General features: G+C 41.0%; 1 protein-coding gene across 2 annotated transcripts; it reads left to right on the forward strand.

Moving 5' to 3' along the window:
* The first annotated feature begins 241 nt into the window (after positions 1–241).
* On the forward strand, positions 242–27,854 carry LOC135496872 (uncharacterized). Of its 2 annotated transcripts, XM_064786437.1 has the most exons (9): positions 242–470; positions 17,179–17,332; positions 17,818–17,963; positions 18,538–18,723; positions 19,571–19,687; positions 20,370–20,456; positions 21,328–21,496; positions 21,743–21,827; positions 25,091–27,854. In XM_064786437.1, exons 1-8 carry the CDS (start codon positions 381–383, stop codon positions 21,817–21,819), a joined length of 1,026 nt encoding a protein of 341 aa, XP_064642507.1. In that variant the 5' UTR covers positions 242–380; the 3' UTR covers positions 21,820–21,827; positions 25,091–27,854. The 2 variants fall into 2 exon arrangements, with proteins under 2 accessions (XP_064642507.1, XP_064642509.1); XM_064786439.1 differs by lacking the exon at positions 21,743–21,827 and having other exon boundaries at positions 25,091–27,852.
* The last annotated feature ends 123 nt before the right edge of the window (positions 27,855–27,977 follow it).

Raw genomic sequence — 27,977 nt, forward strand, 5'->3', positions numbered from 1 at the left:
AGTTGGCATATTAGAGTTGGAACAAACCGTTCACCGGGTAGAGACATCTTGCGGCTGAGTACTTATCTATCTCCATTGGAGTTGGCATATTAAAGTTGGAATCATGTCCATCAGAGTTGGCACTCTTATAGAGTTGGAGCGTAACACGCCCCACTGCAAGTTTGATGGACTGGTGACGATTTTATAGTAGTCTCAATCAAATGACAACAGATGTCACTACTAATTCAAATTGTTAGGCCCATTCACTTCCGCGTTTTGTTTGGCCGACATGCATAATCTAATATATCGGAAGCGAAAATCGATTCTAGCCCGAGATCGATAAATGACGGAGAGCCAGTTTCTTCGGTTAGGAATAGGGACGATTAGAACCGGGGCTTAGAATGGCTAACAACCAAGGGGTTGACCCAAGGATCTCCGATCTTGACCTCCGACCAAGGGAGGCGACGAAGGACACAGCATTACTTGGCAAGGTAGGCAGGCCTCCGCGGAATCCGTGCCGTTTAGTAAGGCACCCCCTCCCTCCAGTATTAGTGACCCTGATTGAAAAGCCATGTAAGGTCTCTCCAGTTGTCTCTATAAAAACAGTGGGGATTCGGAGAGTGTCAGCAAGTCGCTGTCCACTATGGTTAACCACCGCTAGCAGACAATAACAAATTTGAAAACTACGGCAGATTCAAAAGTGGATAGTTCCTGTTCTATGGCACTGCTGGAAGACATTTCTAGATGATAACTTAAAGACATCTGTTAGTAGGTTTATATTGATGTAGTTGTCTTGAATAAGTAGAAAAGGCAGTATTTCTATAGACCTATACCTTATCCAGGGCACAAAATTCGCATATTTCTCCCATATCTGCCTAAGTTGTGAAGATTATTGCATGTGCTGTGTTGTGTAGCATATACATCAGAATAGGAAGACATGATAACAAGCACTTGGCCCAAAGTGTTCTAAAAAGTGGCTTAAAATGCAAAAATATACAACAGATTGTCCGCTATGGTTACCTGTGTCACTGTCATGTACAAGTGTAGAACCATAGCGAACAGTCATGGAGGTGCATAAAAAGTAACCATAGCGGACAGTCTGCCGTTTTATATTGCATTTTAAATCACTTTATAGAACACTTTAAGCCAAGTGCTTATGATATCTGCCAATTCTGGTGAACATGCTGCAAAACACAGCACATGCTATAATCTTCACAACTTATGCAGACAGGGCCTATGGTAGAAATAAGCGCAAGTGTGTACCCTGAATTAGACCACTGTTTTCTCTATTTATTCAGGTCAGCTACACCGTTACAAACCTATCTAAACAGATGCGTTAAAGTTATCACCAAGAAATCCACGTCGAGTGCCACAGAACAGGAATTATCGGCCCTGAGTTTTCAATCGGTAACCATAGTGGACAGTGACTTGCTGACACTGTCCGAATCTCATACGCAGGGCGGACGGGAAACACATCGCGTGGGTGACACTATACAATGTACACTGTTGTTGCAGACGAGAAGGTCGCGCGATGTCCAGCGCGTTGTGGGGATCCAGCTTTGATTAGTTGATAAAACGATCATCTGAGGGGTTAAAAGTGGACGAAATTTGCTCTTGACTGACTTCGTTACCGCTCATTTTAATAAAATGTGTCTAAAAATCACATCAAGTGCCTTGTCTGTCATTCTATTAAGGAATTGATACCGAACTGGAGGTATTGGTTGCCTCACCATAACCGCGAGGGTGGAACTAAAATGTTGACCGAAACCGAGGCGAACAATTTCTATTCTAAAACATCTCTAATTGAATAACGAATAATGTGGTTATAAATGCTTTTTACTGCTTCCATATTTTGGACCAACCCAAGCAGTTAAGGTTGCCTAAACTATAACCGCTGAATTCAAAAACGAGGCTTCGTTGGTGCATATTGCATTTACACTATAAAGTGCTGTTCATTCTCAACCCAGATGTTTTAAAATATGGATCCATGTTAGTGTGGCGTTATCTGTACACATCGTGTTTAGGTCATGAGGTCGGTCATGTAATACGCCTACATGTCTGCCGCTTGTTGACTGTTTTATGTACATTGTAGTTCCATTGACCTACTAGGGGCCACTAAAATTATTCACCGATTCAGAAAACAATCTTTATTTTCATTTGCTATTTTCGTCATCTATTCATATTGTCTCATGGACTGCCCCAAATGGCGGTAATTGTGGCGGCAAGGTGATGGACGTTGCTGTATTGAAACAGTGTCAGCATTTTCTGACAAGAATATCGCAATTATCATGATTATTAGTGTCTCTTGCATTAATACATACTATTCCAACGTCTTTTCTCCTATGGTTTTCTGGTACGAATATACGGAGTGCATTTTATGGTTAGTGGACTTACATGTGAATGATTATATACCGATCACATGTAAATGTAAACATCTTTGTTCGACATCATCTCATGTTTCATAGCCAACTCAGAATACAACCAACTTGTACCAGCTAAAATTAATTGATTAAATGTACAATGTATTTCCAACAGCAGCGACCCTTCTAGCCTGTCAGCGGTCTTCCGATACCGGTGTAAAAAGAATGGACGTCCTAGGAATGCAGGACCCCATACAATAGCTGTAAATTGTCAACGAATGTGGTTAATGGCTTGGTTATGGTTAGCTACATAATCTTCAACAAAGGAACTCGCAGAATGTAAATTGCGTTGTCGAGAAAGCCCGCCACTAAACGCAGTGTTATGGAGGAGGGACAAGGCCAGGCCATTTCGTCCGGAGTGTACATGCATGCAGGCCTACTACACATTCAAAGCAATTAGAGCACGACTACTATACTGCATGCCTTTATAGAGGGTATGCCCATACATGTATATGATAGGCTTATCACCGTGTCAAGGATTGGCCGATTAGAGTGGGATATTCTCTGGTAAATCAGATGGCACGAGATCAAGGCTGACCAACTCGGATAGAACAGGGTCCGCTTGTTATTCAAAACAAGTTTTGTCACTAACGCTGGCGTTAACGTGGCGTTTAGGTCTACTGGAATTAACTGAAAGAGATAAGGCCAAGTTGAATTAACCCAGCCTCATTGACAGAGGTTGACCCTGTACTGGTAATGGTGTAGGGTGAGGGAATGTAGGTAATAAAGGCACTGGAAAAAAAGGCACTGGAAAAAAAGGAACGGAAAAAAAGGCACTAGGTAAAAAAGGCACTGGAAAAAAAGGCACTAGGTGAAAAAGGCACTAGGAAAAAAGGCACTGGGAAAGAAAGGCACTAGGTAAAAATAGCACTGGAAAAAAAGGCACCAGGAAAAAAGGCACTGGATAAAAAAGGCACTGGAAAAAAAGGCAATGGAAAATTGGCACCAGAAAAAATGTATGGGAAATCTCTGAGAAATCTCTACTACACAGATAAAAAATGAAAATAAAAATGCCTATGTGCATTTCAATGTGTAGTTTTTTTCTACATCAACAGAATGCTGGGTGGTCCAAAAAAACGGAACAACCTATCTTCAGTACTCTCCGACCAGAAAAACTAGCTTGGATAGGCATGCAGGGAATCCTTATAAAAAATGATACAAAGATCATCCGATTTGGTCCAGTAGTTTAATCAAATTAGATTCAGGGTTCCCTCACCAATAACCTATTTCTACAAAATACAATAGTTAGTTTGTCACAGGAGGGGCTATTGACATCTACCAAACATACTTGATGTGCCTTTTTTACCTAGTGCCTTTTCTTCCAGTGTCTTTTTTACCTAGTGCCTTTTTTCCGTACCCTTTTTTCCAGTGCCTTTATTACCGTCTACCAGGGTGAGGACTAGCAGGAACTGCAGATGCAGTGTGAAGGTGAGGTGGTTTCAATGGAATGCTGAAGCAGAATAAACTCGAAACTACCCTTTCAAAATTCCTACCAACACTTCATATACATGTATAACATCGAAAACCAAGAAATATCTCCAAGCCTAAAAGTGCACTCAAGATAGAAAAAATCCACAACTTTAAACATTTAAAGAGAACACTCTCGAGATAAAAATCAGTTCAAACTAGAACAAGTCCTCAAGATAAAAGTGTTCTCAAGATTTGAAAGTGGATCAAGACAAAAAGTCTTCAAAACAAAAAAGCCCTCAATGAAAAAATCGCTGTCATGACAAAATACCTTCTTGTGTACTTTCTGCATCCTGGATCAGTTTTCGTGTATTCGAGGTATATTTTCTTGATCCAGTTTTCACCTCGAGGGCAATTGAAGAAGTTCTATCCATTTTTAAAGTTGAGTGCATTTTTGTCTTGAGGACAGTTTTATTGACCTTTCATCATGAGGGTGTTTTAATATGTAATCAGGGTTTTGTTTTGTATCTTAAGAACATTTTTTGCTTTTGGATATTTCTATGAAGTTTTGTTAACGATGATAGGGACTGTTATGAAACGTTGGTAGGGATTCTATTGACACATGTCCTAGTTATGGGGTTCTTCCACTTTGGTCTTCTATGGTTATCACTACTCCATTGTTCTCAACTACTCTCCTAAAAAGAAGGTTGAGAGGAATTCAGTCTTTAAAGGATTGAGCGGCATTTTATTGCAGTATGTTTGTTCTTCTTCTGATCCATCAGAAAACTATTTTTCTAAACGTGTTTGATGCTTCTTAAATTTTGTTTCAGCTCTTAGGTAGTAGAGTAACCGCTCATCATTCTATATGTTTAGTACATGTTTTAGTACATTTTACGATTATATTTTACCGTGTGTTTATCAGTTACAACATTCCTGAAAGTATTCCACGTTTAAGTTCATAATCACTGAGTGGAAACTTATCTAATCCAATATTCCTTTTTCTGTTGTCTCAAAGATCCATCACTGTAAAATTGCATTTACTTCACTAGAGCAACATGATGTTTTATGCCATCAAAAGTCGAACAAAAATAGCTTCAGCATACAGCTCCTTCAGCTCTCCTGGTTGAAGCAGTGCCCATAGACGTTCCATGTTGCTACTTTCAGGTTCTTACGACTAGCAACGTCCTTTTCAGGGTGACGCCTTTCTACCGGCTTTCGGTGTCATCCGTCATAAATAAATACTCACAAGATTGCTGCCTCGTACATGTTCCATTAGTTCCTATTCTCGTTTCTGTAACTCTGTGTAGCAACGGAATGAGTCGTTTGCCCACATAGTCGCCCGTTGGGAACCAACTTTGGACCCTCCTCCGGACCCTTACCTACGATCCGGGGGCTGGAATTTCCAGGGGCCGGGGTTCGCCAGCGTAGCCCTTATAGGGTCACAGGGAATCAGGTGCATCACTGCAACGTCAGGATCCACGATCATCAAATAAGCAAGTTTCACTCTTTGTAACATGTATGTAACCCACGCTCCGCTTGAAGTTTTTTTTAAGTACGCATAGCTTTAGTGGTTAAGAAACGTGCCATAGTTACACACAAACGGCCAGTTCACACCATTTGACCTCTGTGACCTTGAAAATTAGGTGAAATAAAAAAACGTGTACGATATATGATGTATCCTTACTAGGAGAACCTACCATAAAAATCTTATCGAAAACGAGTCACTCATAAGAGAGATATTACACTTTTTAGGTTTCCACTTTTGGCCCCCTGGTGGCCAAGTTAAGATTCAGATCGGACCGAAATTCATTGTCAAAGGTGACCTGACCTGGGAGGGGGGGGGGGGGTCCTTTGTACAAAGTTTCAAGTTCATAGCCCCAGCGGTTAAGAAACGTGCCACTGTTTTTGACAACAACACCGCTGTGTCCGTCGTCCGTCGTCCAATCCTGTGTCAAAAACAGTGCACAATGTACACCGTATTGTACAGACGGCGTAACGGTGGGCCTCGGGCTCCCAAAGATAATAATTAAATTCAATTGCCTATATTTTTCCTTTGCTCGTGGCTTTCCTGGCGGCACTTGGCTCTTAGATAGAGTATTGGCTCTTGTCTCTTAGTTCAGGGTGTCCCCCTGTGTCTGATACTATAGGGCCGTTTAGACGACAGAAAAAAGGCCCGATGGGATCCGATCGAATCCGAATGCAGTCTAAATTTCCCTGGTGTAAACGCAAACCGATCGGGTCTCATGTGGTCCCATCGGGTCTTCAAGTGGTCCACCTCTTTTGCTGGTTCCATCGGGGCTAATCCGGATGCATCCGGATGCATCCGGATCAAATTTGGTCGTCTAATGCGGTCTCATCTGGACTAATTTTTTTACCTACACGCATGCGTATTGGAAATGGTACTTCGGCAATACTTCCTTTCATTATAAACACGTGTATTTTCGCGGGAATTAATGTCGTTTTGATTGTCAGTTTTATAGTATTTTCTCTTGGCTTATTTTCATTATTCCAATATGGTGAAGGATAAGCTCACGGACACGGTTGTTTTCGATCTCATACATATTTGGAGCGATCAATCCATTCAGCGGAAGCTAGACAGCAGCTACCATAAGAACGAGCTTTCCTAGTACCATTATAACCCGCATTGTGGCGCTAAATCGTTGTCGCCACCGCGACATCCTGCGGATTATTGGTGGAACCAAAAGAAATTAGTCCACATCAGTCCTCATTGCTGTTAGCGTCTAAACGGATACATTAAAATGAGACCACATCCGGTCTGGAATGGGGTTCGATCGGATCGGATCGGAATGCGGTCTTTTTGGAAAGCGTCTAAACGGCCCTTATAGTCCATACGTAAATCGTTTGGGGCTCTCTGGAGTGAGAACTACTGGTTGGATTTCTTTGAAGTTTAGTTTTTAATCTCGGCTTCGAAGAGGGATGCCACATATCCGTTTCAGAGGTTAACTCTCATATTGTTCGGTTTTGGGTCATTTAGAACCGACCCAAGATGGTTTATTTTGTTACAGCCTGTATGCTGCTAGCCTTTGTGGACGCTAGTGAGACTTGTTTACAAACACGGTTTATTTTAGGCCTATGCATTTACTTACTTATGTAAGCGCATAGTTTCATACTGTTGTTTCACTTTTATAACATAGCGACCTTCACTGATCTGAAGTATAAATTCTCCCAACTTGTAGCGGTAATTCTTTTCATGTATTGCATAGGCCCTCTTATAATGGATAACTGAGGCATTCAGATGACCGTGCACGGTATTCATTCATTCTTAAATCATTATCACACCAGACAAATTGGTTTTAGGTCATTGAAATATGGCAATAGGACACTTTTCCGTCTACGAACATGAACATAGGCCAAGTAGAACTCTATTTTCGTTTGGTTCTGTATTTTATTACATATACTGTACTTCTGAAAAAATTACTTACAAGGTCAAACATTCCTCCGTTTGCTCCCGGAAAAATGAGAAATAAAAACCAATCAATTACTCAAATTCAAATTCATCATCCGTAGCAGGTGGCTCGTCAAAAAACTCTAGATCGTCATCATTTGACTCTTCTCCCTCTACTTGAACAAAATCATTTAGGCCTACAACTTGTTGTTCACCCGTGAGTCCTGCTACAGCAAATGCATGTTCTGCTGAATGAGGGTCTACCTCATCCCAGGCACGGCTTATGATCTGCAAAAAAATTAACAATGAAATCCGTTGGGATACACCATCATCATCAGTGTTTAAGACTTTCCACTGTTTCCAATATTTTCTGACCAGCGTCTTAAACGGCCTCATGACTACTAAATCTAATGGCTGCACCAGGGAAGTGCAGCCTGCTGGGATGTAGTCTAATAGGAGGCCATGGTTAATCACTGGGATACTGAATGCTTCACTTAGGTGTGCACGAAATCTGTTCACAATCAACATTTTGGAACCAATAGCATCCTGTAGATCCCCGACATTTGGAAATAGCACACGATCTTGCCAGTCTATTAACACTTCATTGTTCACCCAACCAGTGCGAGAACTGGAAAAAACAGCATTTTCTGGTAGTTCATTGTTTTCATGCAATACTCTAATTTGTCGGACAAATCCAGGCTCCCGAAAGGTCACATGCGCTGGAAGTTTTTCCCCATTGCTACCGATTGCTAGGGACACTGAACAGCCAAGCTTGTGGTTGCCCAAAGATGTTTTCACATCGATCTGCCGTGCACCCCTGGCACTGTAAGTGTAGAGAGGGGGAAAGTCTAACTGTACGAATGTCTGATTCATGTTAACCATTTGTTGCACATTGAATTCTCTGACTGAATTTCGCACACGACCAATGAATTCCTGTACACGTTGCGGAGCATCGTCTGGTATCGTCGTCGAGTTCTTTGTCCGTTTTCGATGGGATAATCCTTTGCGTTTTTTGAAATTGTTAACCCACCCATTTGATGCATGGAAATGTGCTCTTTCCGCTCTTGAAGCTTCCAGTTGATTTCGTTCATTTTCAGGGAGTTCTGCCCAATAGTAATCGAATTCTTCGATGCCATAATCATGGATATCAGCAAGCGAGACAGGCAATCCTCTTCCTCTCGTGTTCTGAACTCGTCCTAGGACGCGGTTTTCAACTGTCCGCCACAAACCACCATGGCCCTCTCTCACTCTTCTGCGTTGACCCCGGTTCTGGTCGTCCTGCTCAATAATCCATTCCTCATTATTCAACCAAGTGCGGAACGTCTGGTATGGGATGTGATTATTTCGTGCATACTCTGCCGCATCAAGAACCCTCCCCTGTTGATGTAACCCATGGAAGTCCAGCAGGCGACGGACCTTTTCCGCAATGGAATAACTCTGGCGTCGACGGGGAACACGTTGGTCTGCAAATGCATTTTCTTCATCATTGTTGTCGGGCATACCATTTGCGGCTATATCAGCTTCATCGTCTTCACCTTGATGCATGGCTGTCACCAGGATCAGCAAGGATAAGGCAGCGATTTTCAACATGTTTAGTGTTCTGTGTTAGATGAGTTCTGAGGAACATGTGGTGCCAATGCACCTGCTTTTATCTTGTTTGAATTTTTAGCTCAGCTGACAAAGTCAGCGGAGCTAGTAGAATAGCTGTTCAAATGGTGTCCGTCCTGCAATCCATCCATCCATCCATCCATCTAGGGACCCATCTGTGGACAAAATTGGACATTTCTGATTTGGAAGGCCTAGCCACTTCGTTGACGGTGCTAAATTAGGAGTTGCCCAAGGTGAACTCAAAACACGAAAAATCAGCGCGATCCGACCTGTATTAAGAGAATGAGGTCATTTCGCGTTTAGATTTCTTTCCCTTTTTACCTCGGTCCACAGAGCAAATATTGTTTTCAAATGTGGCTGAATATTTTTTAATATTTTTTCATTTTTTACTTTTAATGGAATTGATATAGTTTTCACCGTCAGTTGGCGCTGCAGGCACATTGACTGAATTTTGGCGATTTCAAATTTGGCGGTGGCTCAACTTTTTGCAAGCAGTGCCGCTGATTGACCGATCGATAGAAGAGATGCCACCATTTAAAAATGGCGGTAGTCGCTGCTTCAATGAAGATGAGTGAACTTTCTCATGTTCAATCGGTTGATACTCTTTTAATCAACATGACCATGTACCTGAAATTTGTTTAGGTACTGAAAAGAGTCTATATAATTCAGATTTATCGATAGTTTTTTATAATATTGCGGAAATTTTGTGCACAAATTAGCGAAAGTTGGTGCTCGTCTCATGTCATTTTAGAGCGAGAAATTTGTTTCCGTCGATCTCTACCACTGAAAAATCGCTTGCATAGCTTCGAATTTTTGTGAAAATAAGTATCTGAACTTGGTTTCAAATAGTCTAGAGAGTTACCTTTGTGGTGATACATATGGTATGTGATAAATATTTGTAGAATTTGTGAAATTCGGTTTTCAAACGTGTCGATGAAGCAAGCGATCTCGCGTGAATTTTGCAAGTCCTGATATGTCGACCGGGTGTCAAAAATCACTCGCCTAAATTCAATTCAAAGATCAAAAATAATATCTGAACTTAGTTTCAAATAGCCTACGCAATTATCATTTCGGTGATATATAATGCATGCATGTAATAATTGATTAATCTGCCTAAACGCGCAATTAAAACGGCGAAAGATCGTGATAAACACTCTGGTGGCGGTCGCACTAAATAACGACCGGTAGGGCCCGGCGTCTGGCGGAGAAAAAAAGGTAGCGCCCGGAGGTTGAAACGGGATTTTTATGCACTTTTAACTGTATATATATGTTGTTTGGATGTATTTCTAACAGTTCTGTAACTTTGATGACCAAGCTTGCGCCCAAAGTTGGTAAAATTGATGCTTGTTTATGGACTGCGCTAGCGACCGGAGAATTCGCCGTCGGCCATTTTGGCTACGGTCCCTGAGTTGTTGTGGATGGCAATTTTGCAACAAATTTCGCCATTTACGTTTGTTTACAATTATTTTGAAAGTCACATTATGACATCGTAGTATGAATCCCACTGCAGTTTCGTTACGCAGCAATGCTCATGTTTTTGGTTTGCAATCCTGTACTGTCTGTACACTGCGCTGTGCATGGCTGTACTGTAGCTGTAAAAAAGACAAAAACCATAGCCTAGCCCAAAGGACAGGCTTAGAGTATAACTCAACAGGCCCTCATGATTCATTTGATGGACACCTTATTTGATAGTACCTCATCATTAAGTCCACTAGATCCTGTTCTGTCACATGTCGTAGACGATAGACAATTTTCAAAATGTAGTACACCACTCGCTCATCTTTAAGCCCAGCTCTCGGCTCACATCATGTGGGCACGGTTGGCTGTTGAATGTTATGGTTCAGTCTGTGAGACTAATTTAAAGAGGTTACACTTTTATTTTGAATTGGAAAACAGCCCACAGGACTGACTTTTCACTGAGTAATAAGTGTGCCCTTCGAAGGTTAAGTCTCTTTCTGGATTTGCTTCCATAGATGCCTTGTTCAGGATATCATCTGACCGATGCCTGATCAAGCACAGACTGTATCCGGTGGTGTACATTTCCCCGTCTATGTCACCCTTTTTTATTCAGTCAGTGTTAATTTCTCTTCTCTTTTTAGCTCACCTCTTAGCAGAGGTGAGCTTATCCCATACCGTGGCGTCCGTCGTCCGTCGTCGTCGTCGTCGTCGTCGTCGTCGTTGTCCGTCGTCCGTTAGCAGGGCACGTTTCGTAACTGTTAGAGCTATTGAGTTGAAACTTGGTACACATGTACCCTTATGTAATGACACCTTGGAGACCAAGTTTCGGTCCGATTCGTTTCATGGTTTGGCCACCAGGGGGCCAAACGTTAAAAGTGAAAATATGCAATATCTCCCTTAATAGTAGTCGGGAAATTTTGAAAAAAATATGGTAGGTACTTCTAGCAAAGGTGCATCATATATCCTCCGGGTTTTTGATTTGCCCTCCTTTTCAAGGTCACAGAGGTCAAATGGTGTAAATTGGCCGTTAGGATGTAACGATGGCACGTTTCTAAACTGCAATGACTATTGATCCCAAATTTGGTACACATTTACCCCTTAGTCAGGTAATCTCAGGGACCGAAGTTTGGTCCAATATGATTCACCACTTGACCACCAGGGGGCAAAATCCAAAAACCTTAAAAATGTGATTATTCCTTAACTTCTTGCCCGATTGCCACCAATTTGATATCAAGGGTACATCTAACCACCATACAGTATATGTCACACAGGTTTTTAATTTGACCTTCTTGTCAAGGTCACAGAGGTCAAATGGCGTAAATTGGCCGTCAGGCCGTAACTATGGCACGTTTCTTAACTGCAGCGACTATTGATCACAAATTAAGTACACATGTACCCCTTGGTCAGGTGGTCTCAGGTACCGAAGTTTGGTGCGATCTGATTTGCCGTTTGGCCTCCAGGGAGGGGGGCAAATCCTAAATTCTTCAAAATGCCATTATTCCTAGTATTACTTGCCCGATTGGCACCAATTTTATATCATAGGTACATCTAATTCTAACAACCATTCAATGTGTCACCCGGGTCTTCTTTGATTTGACCTACTTTTCAAGGTCACAGAGGTCGAATGTACTGTAAATTGGTCATTTTGGGGAAATTGTAATTGCTTGGACCTACATCAAACCTAACACTACATGACACAATACCATGCTCTTTATCCATCTTTCCTCCACATGAGGTGAGCACAATGGCCCTGGCCATTTCATTTTACAGATCAACTGTTGTTGGTTATTGGAAGAGGAGTCGTTGGCACATTTCAAGTCCAGGAAAGCACTTGCTGTTCCCACATTCAGAGTAAGGTGTGCTTACTCGTTTTACTGCTTCCCATTCCCGGAGAGCGTTATCAAATATCTGCCGCAAGGCAACAAATATCTGCCGCAAGGCGCTTCAAATATCTGCCGAAAGGCATCAAATATCTGCCGCACCAATAAAGTTCATTCTGTTAACCAACTCTTTATCTTCTTTTCTTCACATACAAAAAAGACCGTCCCAAACATTTGGCTGCATCCACTTCATCAATGTCCAGACAACAGTCGGTTCATTTGACCATTGTAAAGCACCAGGCCCCACCTCACAAAATACACTGTAATAATTATGTACCTTGTGTCCATGTGCATGTTATTAGTTCCACCTACGCTGCATGAAGACAAGGACTCCACTCTTTGACGTCACCACACAACTCCTTGACGTCATCACACACCCCACTACTGCAACGGCAATAGAAATGACTTTACGTCATAATACCAGGGTGACGTCAACTCAGTACTTCAGCATGCACTGATATAGCAAGAAGGTCTTTCGCATCAGCACCTCTGCGTGCTAGACGTTATAGCTTCACGTTGCCTCATAATAACGGTACCGACACACACTTGGCCCTTGCCTTCACTTATCCATTTCAGCTGAGCGCCAGGCCCTTGGGCCTCTTGTTTGATTATGTAATCATAAAGCCTACATATCAGACGTTTTTTTAGGTTAACTTCACAAGACGTTCCGCTTCATGCACACGTTGATAAAAACCACCAGTATTACGACTGATTAATGTTGGAATAACTGGACATTTAACATGTTTAAAACAATCAAATAAGGTTATGAGGGGACATCAGCAAAAGTTGAAAAGATGTGGAAATAAACATGTCCGCGGTATGAAACGCATTCCAAAATAGCCTTTGCCTTTGGTAATAAGGTTTCAGAGTAATGAAGAAAGAAGGGTCATGCTGATTGAAATGGATTCACTATGAGGACTATTCAATAATGGGTCAATGTGTACCTCTGCTGGCATTCATTTCATTGCCCTGATGTGATTACACATGTTGTAATGCCTATGAAAACTGATCAGTTGGGAGAATTTATACTTCAGACCAGTCAAGGTCACTGTGTTATAAAAGTGAAACCACAGTATTTTTGGCATAGTTTTCTACACTCGGCCATTCGTGTGCAGAGCTCTGTGGTGTGGAGACCAGAAGAACGTTTGCTCCTGTTTCTCCTTCTTGGACAATTTACTCCAAGGTTCGACGTTTGTGATTAATTCTTTCCAAGAATGCTTTTCTAACTGTGTGTCGGGCTGTGTGTCTCGAGGGATATTTCAAACTATGTATTGGCACAGACCGACATAGACTCGTGCACATGTGATACAGCTATTTCGTAAAGTTGTTTAAAACAAGTCTCTGTGGCGGCCGCAAGGAGGGGCACTTTACGTTTACGTGTACGTGTACGTGTTGTCGTACTTCCTGTTAGATATATGTACTTCCTGTTGGATGTGTACTTCCTGTTTGTCATTCAAGGCCTTCGTAAACCGTGACTTCTCTTTGTCACTCACTTCCGTTACCGGACTTGCACTCATCCTGTTCTTTTTCGTGACGTCATCTCTACATGAACATGACTGTGTTTCTACTGGCGGATGTGTCTTCAGTTACAGACGGAGCGAACTTCTCCTAGCATTCAATGAGCTCTGGTGGTGTTGACACTTATAATATGTTTATGTTTACCTGGCTTGTTCCTGTTATTGTGAATAAATTGTGTTTGTGTCAAAAACAGCTTCGAGGTTTTGTTCTTGGGGAAAATAGTGGGTGTTTTATGTAGCTACAGTACACATATTAAGGCATAGTGCGTGAAGGTGCCAACGATCCGTTTCTCTAAAAATATGTTTTTCCGTTTAATTCGTATAAACAAATTAATGCCCCAAAAGGCCCCAACTTACAATATTGCAAATTTTTTTCCAAAATATTTCTAAATAGGCGATCGTAGGCATCTGGAGCGCACTGGTGCCTGTATTGTACAAAAATAATTTTTCAAATATATCCATCGGATAAAAGAGAAAACTTGCAAAACTAATCTGAAAATATCACGCGTCGACCGTCAGTAACAGCATTTCTTATATCCGCACATTCGGAAAAAACTTGCAAATGCCTTGTGACCTCTCTACATTCTAAACGAGTTCACCTATACATTTCATATTTAGTGTGCACGTGTATGGTGTAAATATCAAGGTCAAGTTCGATAATGGCTGATTTTGCATTCAAGATGGCCGACAAGTGGCCATTTTGTTGTAAAACTTGGAAATGCCTTGTAACCTCTCTACATTCTGAACGAGTTCACCTAGACATTTCATATTTGGTGTGCATGTGTATTTGGTGAATATCAAGACCAAGTTTGATAATGGCTGATTTCGCACTCAAGATGGCCGACTAGCGGCCTTTTTGTTGTAAAACTTAGAATTGCCTTGTGACCTCTCTACATTCTGAACGAGTTCACCTAGACATTTCATATTTGGTGTGCACATGTATGGGGTGAATATCAAGGCAAAGTTCGATAATGGCTGATTTCGCATTCAAGTTGGCCGACTGGAGGCCATTTTGTTGTAAAACTTGATAATGCATTGTGACCTCTCTATATTCTGAACGAGTTCACCTTGACAGTTCATATTTGGTGTGCAGGTGTATGGGGTGAATATCAAGGTCATGTTCAATAATGGCCGATTTCGCATTGAAGATGGCCGACTGGCCGCCATTGTGTTGTAAAACTTGGTAATGCCTTGTGACCTCTCTATATTCTAAACGAGTTCACCTAGACATTTCATACTTGGTGTGCACGTGTATGCGATGAATATCAAGGTCAAGTTCGATAATAGCTGTTTTTTCATTCAAGATGGCCTGGCCGACTGGCGGCCTTTTTTTGTAAAACTTGGAAATATCTTGTGACCTCTCTACATTCTGGGCCTACCACCGACTAACCGACCGACCATACATTTGTAAACATGTAATCAATTTTTGAAAAGAGTATGTATTTGGCGGTCGGAGGGAATTACTGAAAACCTGCATGTAAATGGTGTGCAGAAAGCATTAGTTCTAATGATCGCCGCTTGTCACAAGTGCTGACTGTGTCAACATTTTTGAACCCCAACCTAGAAGAATCTGTTATGAATCCCCAATAATTATTGCCGATCGTGTGACTCTCCTTGAGACCAGGGAGTTGTGATTACCGAAAACCAATGGACTTGGGGTATGGTGATGCAATGGCTGAGATTCAACTAGACGGAGAAAAAGTTGACTGGCTAGATCATCTTAATGAGAACATGTCCAGTATCAAAATCGTATCCTGTCATAGTTGGCTAAGGTACCTCAATAACAACATGTCCATCCTCGTTTTCCCTTTTTTAGACTAGATACTTTTAGTACGATAATGACAACATTTCTTTTAATTTCATTTTCTGTCATGCATATTAAGGAGCGCGAACTCTTGGTCGGATTTCTTTGAAGTTTGGTTTTTATTGATCTGAGCATAGAAACCAACAGAATGTTTAGTGTATTTTAGGATTGTCAGAGCAGAATGTTTTAAAACTCAGTATAGCCCATAATGGTTATTTTGGGGGATACCTGGATTAGGCCGTATTTTGTTTCTGGGCATTTCTCATTCATACTTGGCACGTGAGAAGATGGGCACGAACAAATAATAACGACACATGATAATGTCTACATTCAATGGACTATTTCAATGTACACACAAATATATGCAAAGAAAAATTTCTTTCATTGCCATGTATAATACAATTTAAAAACAACCGTTTGGTTTGAACCCCAGGTAAAAAAAGGAAGAGGATATGTACACAGCATGCTGTGTATGCAAGGGACAGTAGTTTTATGTTCACAGCGTTTTATATTAGTATTCATTATAAAGCTCATTATAAAGCCCCGCCTCCGATGTGGAATTTTCCCATCAGTTTTTAAGACTCTTTCTTGTTTGTCGATGGTTCTAGAGTGCCGTATTTCAAAGGAAACGTTGTGTTGCTCCCGATACCGAAAGAGAGCTGTTTGGAAGGCGGGAAAGGATGAGAATTTGGCCCCAACTTGAAGGGAAGCGGGGAGTTCTTCCACCGCCACCGCCATTTTTTCTTCAGCTGACGTCATTGATGACGCGGTTATGTTAATTTGCCTCTGCTGTGCATGCAGCCAACTTGTTCCTGGGTACACAGCATATACATAGCCACTTCGTAAAAAACAATCTGCAAAGAAATCCAATCATTAGTTCGCACTCCAGAGCCCAAAACGAATGGCCTATAGTCCTTTCCATGGTGCTTCCTTTTCACTACAGACATGATGACTCAAAAATAACAAGTCCCGTTATCCAACTCTCAGTCTTCCCTTTACAGATCCGATGCCTCATATTAACAACCTGTGCAGCTCTTCCATCCTCTGTAGTCTTTCCTTTTTATGGAAGGATGACACAATGACGACAACATGTCCAATAATCCCAATCTCTGCATCCCAAATAGAGAAAGGATGCCCTAGGAACAACATGTCACGTAATCCCATCCCCTGTCATACTTTTCCGACAGATGTCACACAAAAACACAGCTTCCACACCCAAGTCTTCCCTTTTCAGAAGTGATGCCTAAACGACAGCATATCTAGCTAATAAGCCTAACCCCATTCTTTGTCTTTCCTTTTTAGGCAAAATGTTCCAATAACAACTTAACACCCAATTTGTCTTCCCTTTTCATGCTGTCTTAGTCAGTTATGTTATGAAGGCATATATTTACTGAACTGACTGTTTCAAATGTGTAAGATTAAGTCCTGTGCTTTCCCAGATGTGTCATCCATAGAATTTGTCCAGTCACAACATTAGACTTATATAGCGCTAAATCCAACTGGTTTCAGTCGCTCAAAGCGCTTCACATTATTACCCCTAGCTATTGCCATCATTGTGTTCCTTGCTTTGTCTGTTTTAATTTTTGTGTTCATTATTCGGTTGTTTATCTTATGTTTTCTTGTAATATGGTGCTCAATAAATCTTATAAATAAAAAATTAAATTAGATTAACATTTCATTTTCGCCTCTGTCTTTTCAGACACGGCGCCTCAATGACTTGACGTGTCTAGAAATCGTCTTCGTAATATTCTCTGTCTTGGGCTTGATAGCCTGCTTCGTACTAACTGTTATCAAGGTGATTGGTTATACAGGCGATGATTTCACGTTTGCAATTCTCATCATTGTGAACACCGGTAAGTACCGGACTGTGGTCTGGTGATACATGTAGATCCATCCAGACAGAGTGGTATCTGAAACATCAAGAAGAAATATGACAAAATATATTTTTTTAAAGATACCTTGTACACATAAAAACGACAATTGGCAATTGACGAATAACGAATGACGAATGAATGAACTCAGAACTTCAATTAAACGAAAAAAAAAACGGGCTGGTTTTGAAATTAAAAAGCGTGTCCCAGCCTCTTTCGTTACATTTATTCCTGGCAATTAGACAAAAATCTTGGCTTGAACAGTCATTGTATCATTGAGTGACTGTCCCGACTTCTGGAAGGTTTGACAGTGTTCCCTGCGGAAGAATTGGAACGCCACATATGGACCGATGCCAAATCAACAGTAGCCGCATCAATATCAACACGGTGTGTTCTTACTGGGAGGAATCAACTCTATTTGAAGTACTGGCCTAACTTTGCCATATATTTTGTATTATTTTTTACAGCTGTTTGCTTCTATTATATCTTCGATGGCATCTTCAGAGAGAGACCGTATGAATTAGCCATCTTCGTCATTGCCACCACCATCGTGGTGGTGTACGTCATAGTCAACTTTGCCGACACAGAAGGATGGCATGACACAGTCAAACTTGTAAGACATAACCAAGTATATACAGGTTAACTGTTTAAACGAAAATGATGTGGACTCATGGGGTGTAAAATAACGTTGATAGAACGAACTCGCTGGAGCAAAGGCCCGCTCTAAAGATGTCAAAGGAATCTTTGGCCGCGTTTTTTTCCTCTACCTTATTTTGGGATAGGTCAAGCCGAAGGTCCTGAAATGCAGCACCCGTAGATTCTTGTGGCAAAGTCACTTTAGTTTCCCCTTAAATATGCATTTTCTTGGAAGCCAATTTTTCTTTACAAAAAGCAATATAAAATTATTTTGGGTGACTCCGATGTAATTTTAAGTGAAACATGTAGGTAAGCAATACAAATCCAACAAATTAAAACACAAGCAAAGAAAGCACAGAATCAGGTCTGTATCTCATGAAAGGTATTAGCAATAAAAAGTTAATAGTCCCAATTTGTTGAGTATCATTATATACTTAGGCACATTTTTTCCAGAATACCTTTCTTCATAAATGTGGACTGCTATGCCGTTTGGGAGGGGGATCACTGTATCCCCGGAGAGAAATGATGTGTTTTCTTTACCTAACTTTCAGATCCGATTCATCTTTGCGATTGTCTTTGCTCCATTCCTGGTCATCGTTGGCTGCATCATCACAAGGGACTATAATGAATCAGGAAACTTGATATTCCGTACGGTTGGTGCAAGTGCGGAATTACAGTCCTGCTGTAAAATTATGTTCTTCACCTCAAGCATCATCAAGCTGGATTTTCAAATTGCGGCAAGTATTCCAGAAAATATTTCTACTTGTGACAGTATCCATTGCATGCCCAGCTAGTGGCTTGCATGTCCTGTGGACAGCTACATTGTGTAATCCAAGGCCAATAAAACAGTCCATGACTGTGTACAGTGGGAAGTCGTAACACCACCCAGTTCAAGTAACAGTCCATCACTGTGTACAGTGGGAAGTCGTAACACCACCCAGTTAAAGTAACAGTCCATGACTGTGTACAGTGGGAAGTCGTAACACCACCCAGTTAAAGTAACAGTCCATGACTGTGTACAGTGGGAAGTCGTAACACCACCCAGTTAAAGTAACAGTCCATTACTGTGTATAGTGGGAAGTCGTAACACCACCCAGTTAAAGTATCAGTCCATGACTGTGTACAGTGGGAAGTCGTAACACCACCCAGTTCAAGTAACAGTCCATCACTGTGTACAGTGGGAAGTCGTAACACCACCCAGTTAAAGTAACAGTCCATGACTGTGTACAGTGGGAAGTCGTAACACCACCCATGGCAGTTAAAGTAACAGTCCATGACTGTGTACAGTGGGAAGTCGTAACACCACCCATGGCAGTTAAAGTAACAGTCCATGACTGTGTACAGTGGGAAGTCGTAACACCACCCATGGCAGTTAAAGTAACAGTCCATGACTGTGTACAGTGGGAAGTCATAACACCACCCAGTTAAAGTAATAATACATCATTGTGTTGGTGATCATTACACCACTCAGGCCATCGTAACAGTACACCATTGTGAAATGCATTGGCACTGTCATGCTTTACCATAACCCAATTTTACCATGACACAAAGTGACTAATTTTTTCAAGGAAATTTTCATTTCAGATGAGTATGATAGTTTTAGTCTTACGAAATGGTCGCATCATTGGACAACTGGAGACTATCACTCTTGCTGTGGGTATTCCAGTCACTGTCCTCTGGTTGATATTAGGATTCTGGTGTGTAAGTATGATATTCTATGGTGCATCTTCTATTGAACTTCAAAATAGGTGTTGCAACAGCTCAAAGCTTTAGATTATCGATCCAGATTACCTATGAAATAGATAAAAGCTGGATTTTAAAATGCAGAGTTGTGTCCTTTTGTTATCTCATGTCCCAATTCTTCCAAAGGCCCCTCCCCAGCCTGCAAAATTGATGGGTCGTATATGGGTAATGTGTGGGCAAATCAGTAGGCAGGTACATGCGATAAAGCCTCAACAACATAAGCAGCCGCCAGTTGGTTAAATCGCAATCAAATGTCATGTTGGCTACGTCGCAGGCAACAGCTGCAAAAGTTCATCATAAGCCAAGCTCTTAATTATCACAATGATAGCTGGTCACACAGGACCCATTAGCATTTAGTCTCCCTGCCTGCAGATATTTTTTGGGTTGGTATCAACCATAAAAGCTGTAAAATCGGGCAATCACATCCTTAGAGCGTTAACACCCTGGTCATCCTGAGGAAATCAGGGGTTAATGTTCACTTCTCCGGCCCTGTACACAAACAAATGAATGCTTGAAATTATGGGTTTGTGGGCAGGGCCGGAGAAGCAATCATTAACCCCTGATTTCCTCAGAATGCACCTTGATATGCTCGTAGCGATCAGAACAAAATTCCTTGCATTTCTGTTCTCTTTGTCTTTAGATGAGATTTGAAAACAAAATAGCAACGTGGATATTCTGGTTGACAGGGTGGATGGAACCAGCATATGTCATCTATAAAATAGTGCAGGTATGTGTCACAATTATGGTGGTGTGCGAAAGTGATGTATGGCCTTTCACTGCAGTAAAGGCACAAACAGCAACAAGAAAATATAATTTCACACACAGTTGCAGACACAACACCCACAAAAACTTATTAAGAAAAACATGCTAGAATCAATTATCTGAGTACCGGTACTTTTTAACTTTGTACTTTTCAGGACTGATTGTGACATTTTTGCCAAATGAAGGACACAGAATCTGTGCGGTTAAAATCGTCAAAAACTATGAGGACACTGTCAAATTGATACCAAACTGGAGTGTGATTTTGATTGTAATATTTTGTACTAACCCAAGCTGTTACCGTACATTGATCTGTTAATCAACTCGACATATATACAAATTTATCAAAGATGGCGATCAGTCCTGTTATAGTTGCGACACAATCGCAACAGCCAAATAAAACGTGACATGTATGTATGCACTGCATTACAACTGAGGTGTAACATAGATACTTTATTTTCGGTTTTAAACGACCAGTCAGTTGGCCATGCCCCAATCCACTATTATAATACTGCATAGCCTCATTCATGAATGGAGGCATGTCTTCAAGTGCGAATTCTGTCTGGATTGGCTAGTTCAGCAATAAATTGGAAGGTGGTAATCGTAGGGATTGGATCGATGAATCGTAACCGGCTAGTCAAGTATCTGCATGGTCTGTTATAGTGTGGGGTGGATATTACATGGACATGTTTTTGAAGCAGCATAAAGGTTCATAACCAAGTCCAAGGTTTCCTCGATATACTAGATAATAACCTTGCCCTAACCCGATCAAGGCCAATATTGCTTTGCTGGTCGTTTATATCACATTATGACATGACAGTTGTATTGGTTCATTTCAGGAAGTCCTTCCTCCACCAGAGCAATCGCCGACACAAACTCCCCATGAAAGTCAAGCTCTCACAGCAGTCACCTACACATGTGCCGCAATAGCCCTGATAATACGCATTGCTGTTGTCATCCTCATGATACTAGTCTATAGAAATTATGGAAAAGGTTTGAAAGAAAAAAGTAAGTATAGTAGTAAAATTCTTTAAAGGCACATTGAATAACACATGTTTTGATGAGAACAACAACTTGCTATATTGCCATTAACAAATGGCTTTATTGGATAGGCCTACATGTTAAGTCGTCTCGTAGGGTTGTCACATTCTTCACGGTAAAGTCTGATGCTAGTTTACCATTACATCATAAAGCAGCCATACTACGCCACACATCTCTCTCCATTTTTTATGATTTTCCACTTCTTATGTCTAGTATTTAAGGAAGGAGGGTCGATTAAAAGAGAAGAAACTGTGACATATTCAAGCTTCAAGGCTAAAGGTTATGATTAAAAGACAAGGTAGTTTCAACTTCAGTGTGATATATCTGTAATGCTAACTAAAAGTGTGCACTTGTTGTACTGTAAAGCACCAAATTTTCACACCTCTTAATTTTCGCTATTTTTCTTTTGGCGGATTACGAAAATTTTCTTTGGTTCTTCCAATCAAATAAAACGTCTTCACAACCTATCTTGCGAATTAACATGAACCTTTGTGAAATGCATGAGAATATAATGCCTGCAAATGTTCAGCGGTTTACAGTATGTAATAACAATAATGACTAGCATCCACAGGGCAAAGGGCTCGGAACCCTCATGTTTTAGGAAAATCTTAAGTTTTGAGCTGGACTCTGTAACTTAAAAAAAAAAGGAAATATATTTGTAATCAACAGAGACCTTTTTAAATGTGAAGGCTAGCTATCCTGTCTTTCTTAACTAACATCAAGAGGAAGGAACATCAAATTGACCCCAGTGATCTCCTCTCCCCCCCCCTCTGTGAAAAAAGTACATACTCTCCTCACGTGTACCGTCTTTGGGCGCCATATTTAAGAGGCCCGAAGGGATGAATACCTTGCATACCTAATACAAAGATTAGGCCTAGTGGATTGGACTGATTGGCTCAGGTCATGGCACAGACCTATGACCAGAGACACCCACTACTTGCAGTCCACTACCATTAGTCGATGGGATTTTAAATTAATTGAATGGATTGTATTACCAGACAACCGTGTTTGGGCTTTATTCATGGCGTGACCGAGGCGGAGCGGTATAGGAAGACGGTATACGTGAGGAAACAGAGTATATACAACCTGAACGACTGCTTCCTAAACCTAGATCATTCAGCACAAACAAACACTTAGCTGAGAGTACAGTAGAGCAGCTCAAATTCCCGACTCCCAAGTTCCTGTCTAAATTCATCAAAATTAACATTGACTGACATAACAATTGTGATAATGTAACAATGCTATTAAATCTATTTTAATATATTTTAATGGTTTTTAACTCACCAGACTATAGAGTTGCACCATGAGAAGTGGAACCCGGGACATACCAAGATCGCCCGATTTGGTTCAGTAGTTTTTGTTTTAGAGCCTATTTTGTGAAGCACAGACAGGCATAATTCACGCATAGGAAAAATCGAACTGTGCCGGTAAAATTGAACTTAATAGTGAGTAGGTTGATTAAATGTAAGGTATAATACTGATATGAGATATTGTCAATAAAATTCCTAGTGACCATTTGTAACTGAGTAAAGGTCGTGTTAGCATGGCCAGACCTCAGAACACCACCGAGATGTCTATAACCTACAACGAGAAGCGTTCTGTTTTTCTGCATGGAACCTGGCCAAAGGACTCCAACCTTGCTTCACAAAAACGTCTCTACAACAAAAACTACTGAACAAAATCGGTCGAACTTGGTATCATTCTTCTTCTAGAAAGATTCCCCATTCACTGGTATGAATGGTTTTAACCCCTTGGTACTGAAAGTATCCAGTTGCGTTTTTTCTGAACCACCCTGTATAGGTTTAATTGAGTTTGTCTGTATGTACTCTTGTCAAAGGGATTCACCCAAAATGACTGGTGGTGGCACGTGTGACAGGTTAGGGCGTGTGGATGGTGTGGTCGGTTATATTGGGAAGCAGAAGTTGTTGTGTTGTTTTCTCCTAATTTTGCATTTCACAACCAACAGTGCTGTACGCAACAGGTCAGGTGCACTTAAACGTGAACTGACACGAAGGAATCTACCAAGTAAATTTTGCGCCGTGTGTTATACAATGACAGATAGTACTTGTTGAAGGAATTCAAATATTCCATCTGGTAAGACTCCTGTGTCATTCGCTTCAAAAATATCGAACCTGACAAATGCTTCAGATACTGTTCCTGAGGCATTACAATCGCATGGTCTGGGTTCATCATGATTATTTTTTTAGTCGCACTTACAGACTTGCTCCGATGACAAGTACCACGTTTTTTAAGAATTATTATCATTACAATTGTCATATGAACTCAAAAACTGCACCTTCAACATCTTTGTGCGTGACACTCACTGTCATTATCATATCAAACATAGATTAATATGTTAGCTTTGCTTTTTAAAACTTGTCAGTCCCGGAGGGTTTTTCTCTCTCAGAGATTCCCTTTCCAGCGTTTTCAGATACTCAGATCAGCCCATCAATTTGACATGTGACGTCATTGCCCCAGCCTCCAGGCAAACTGGGATCACTGTCAGTCCGCGGCTAACTCAATTTCAGATTGATTCAGAAACCAGCTACTGACAGTTTGATGAATTTTAAGAAGTAACATCTGAAGTTTGGCACTTTAAGTCAAATGAGATATCTGTAGTAAATTTGAAGCGCTCGAACATCAGGATTGTGAGGATTTGTGGACTTTAAAAAATAAATTGACAAGGTCATTTTTAAGAGGATTGTAGTGCGATTTCAGAGCAAATTTCTTCCCCCAAGAGATTCACTTATAAAACCATGAAAGTCAGGATGATCCCCAAACCACGATCATTCAAAAATCACCCTCTGTTGGTACTCAGATAACCAGGCAGTAACCCCAAACCACGATCATCCAAAAATCACCCTCTGTTGTTACTCAGATACCCAGGCAGTAACCCCAAACCACGATCATCCAAAAATCACCTTCTGTTGTTACTCAGTTACCCAGGCAGTAACCCCAAACCACGATCATCCAAAAATCACCCTCTGTTGTTACTCAGATAACCAGGCAGTAACCCCAAACCACGATCATCCAAAAATCACCCTCTGTTGTTACTCAGATACCCAGGCAGTAACCCCAAACCACGATCATCCAAAAATCACCCTCTGTTGTTACTCAGTTACCCAGGCAGTAACCCCAAACCACGATCATCCAAAAATCACCCTCTGTTGTTACTCAGATACCCAGGCAGTAACCCCAAACCACGATCATCCAAAAATCACCCTCTGTTGTTACTCAGATACCCAGGCAGTAACCCGAAACCACGATCCTCCAAAAATCACCCTCTGTTGTTACTCAGTTACCCAGGCAGTACCCCAAACCATGATCATCCAAAAATCACCCTCTGTTGTTACTCAGATACCCAGGCAGTAACCCCAAACCACGATCATCCAAAAATCACCCTCTGTTGTTACTCAGATACCCAGGCAGTAACCCCCACTGGAAGTTTCGGTCAGGATCAGGAATTTCATACCACAACCTCTCCTTGAATGCCAACAAGTAAATCAGTGTTGACATTTCAATGGAAATTCAAATTGATGAGATTAAATCTGTCCTTTTCAGTGGGGAAAAGCAGCCAGCCTGTCAAGAGAAATGTTGAAGACTCGGCAGTAGCCAGTAACCAAGTTTAGCAAGTGCACAAAGTGGACAAAGTGGACCAGACGAGCCCGAAAAAACCTCAGCACTGCAAGGACCATTTTGGACAACTTACTACAGAATGGGTAGTACTGAAAGGTTGCACTAAATGGTGAATGGCGGATGACAAATGGAGAATACTGGAGGATATTGTGAAATGATAACATGAATGATGAACATGATAACAATAACCTGTTATCAATGGTGGGGTAGTGCAGTGGTCGTGGGTTTGAATCTTTGATTTCTTGGCTTCAATGGTGAGCTAGTGTAGTGGTCTTGGGTTCGAATCTTTGACTTTTTGGGTTGTAAGGTTTATCAAAATCTGCTGTGCATTTCACGCGTCTGCAATAGTAGGCCTAGAGCCACCGAAGAAAACATCAGTACCTCGCCGTGTTATCTGTGCAGCTAATGTGACTGATGTGATCAAAACAAGCCACATACTTGGGGGGGGGGACTATAGGCAGAAGCAGGGGGGGTTAAATTGGCCATCTTCATGTGACTAATGTACACCGGGCTCTGGGTCATGTTGGATTCAGCACAAATATATTCCTTGTACAAGCGTGAATAATTTCGACATAATGGGATATGCGAGAAACCCTTTCTGGCGACTTTGTAAAACTTTATCTTGCCTAATTAGCAGCAGTCTACAGAGTCCCTTTAAGGTTACAAACCATTTGGTTTCAATCCAGTCATAGTAGAACTGCCAGTAGTAACCGGGTCCCCCACCGGCGGCGTGGTGGAGGAATCCATATTGAATCATCCCGAGATCAGGTTTCTCAAATCATTTTGAAACTCACATAATATACATATACTTCTACGATTGTTCGAGAAAGTTCAGAGAAAAATAATGTACACTAAGGTGTTTTTTGAACAAATTAACACTACTCGCCATTTGCCATTTTTCGGTACTACCTCTACAGAATATTGTGTAATTACAAACACTAGTCGGTGTTGATAACTCATTAGGACTGCATGAAGAGAAGTCAATGATTTGGTTGTCAAAGTGTCTGTATGTACCATAACTATTCACATATGTAATGGTGTGTTCACACTGGATGCGAATTGAAACCGAATTCCGTAGAGCGCTCTCCGGAATACAAATTGGTTAATCCAGTTTCAGAACGGTCGCGTCACACTGGCCCGAATACGCATTCAAATCGGTTTAAAACGCGCCACACTCAATGCGTACTAACGACGCGCCATCTATAAATACATCAGTTAACTAGTTCGGAGCACTAGTTCCCGCGGTCAAAGGTCACTTTCCATGCTTTCGAAGATGGTCGAGGCCTATCAATTAGACGATTGCATGTTTTTAACTCTCAAGTACATATTTGGAGAGGTATTGAAAAAATATTTGTTGTGGCAAGTATACATAATAAAGAAATTATTTGATGAAAAAATTAATTTCAAATTTTGCTAATTTGGTAATAGGGGGCGTGTTTTGAGATTTTTCTGCCAGTTGGCTGAAAAGAGTGGAAATATCAATGTCTGTCTAATTTGTCGATTATAAAAAAAATTTCCGTGGTCAACTACCAGTTTATTTTTCACCATTTACTTGCCCGACTGTCCGGAATGTCATATCAAAATTTCAGATTCACAACCCCACGCAGTATTTGATGTGTCGCGGTTAAACATTGACAATTTAACTGCTAAAAGGCTTAAAAAATCAATTGTGGTCTTGTCTCTGAAAACAGGGATCGCGTATTATAATCGTTTTTGTCTTCAATTCGTGAGAATTTTGTTGATGCATTTGCAGTTCACCGCACAGAGGCAACATCGTAGGATGCGAAGGTTGCATCATTTGGGCAGGGTTCGCCGCAGACGCTTTGAACAACGCCAGAATAACCAGAGACAAAACTTCATCATGTTCATTTTGACACGACAATGACTGAATTGATAGAAGTTTGGCGCGGAGAATTAACGGAAGAGGAAGTGCGCCGGGCGCATGCGCAGTGCGATCGAAATTCTTAATTCGTATCAAGCGCGTCACACTTGAAATCTCAATACGGTTTCGTGATTCGGATTAGCTGATTCGCATTCAATTCGGTTTAAGAACCGTGTTGGTTAAAGCGGATTGAGATCGGTATGAACCGAATTGAGTGTAACGCCCCAATACGTATCAACGTTTTAATTCGAATTCAATTCGTGTTAAAACCCCAGTGTGACCACGGCATAAGTTACGCATGCAAAGAATGTGATTAATTTTGTTTATATGTTTATACCCAAGGTGCTCGAATAACTGCGATAATAATCATGGTCACTATCATGGAATGTAGCAAGGAACTGATGATTGTTTCCATGTAGCCGCTCAAATACCAGAATGAATCTTTAGTGCTGTCCTGGGCATGCAAAGCAACACCCGGTTACCAAGAGATGATCTGGTATCATTTTTTCACGACTATTTTTATTTATTCAAGATTGTGGAATTTGACAGGCGAAGTTGTATTCCTTGTTGTGAAGCATGATAATAAAAAAATGCTACTGAAATCAATGAATCCATTACTTTCTTTTGCTTGAGGTACAGTTCTTCAATAAAGTAAATGTCCACCATTTTTTAAAAATATCACAGAGATAAAATAAGATATTTGAATGTGGTTTTCAGCAGAGTATGGTATATTCAGTTGGTCATATGTCTGTTACATTTGGAGGCACCTAATGCCATCCCTTCATTATGTAACAAACATTCCAAAAAAGGTCCAAAGATCACTTTTTTTATTTCATGTGCCTTTACAAAAATTCAAATGAGCTCCTGAACTGTGCTTTATGACCATCATTTTTTGGCACTTACAATTCCATAGAGTGTATTCGATAGTAA

This window comes from Lineus longissimus, chromosome 12 (genome assembly GCF_910592395.1).
Source record: "Lineus longissimus chromosome 12, tnLinLong1.2, whole genome shotgun sequence".
Lineage (NCBI taxonomy): Eukaryota > Metazoa > Nemertea > Pilidiophora > Heteronemertea > Lineidae > Lineus > Lineus longissimus.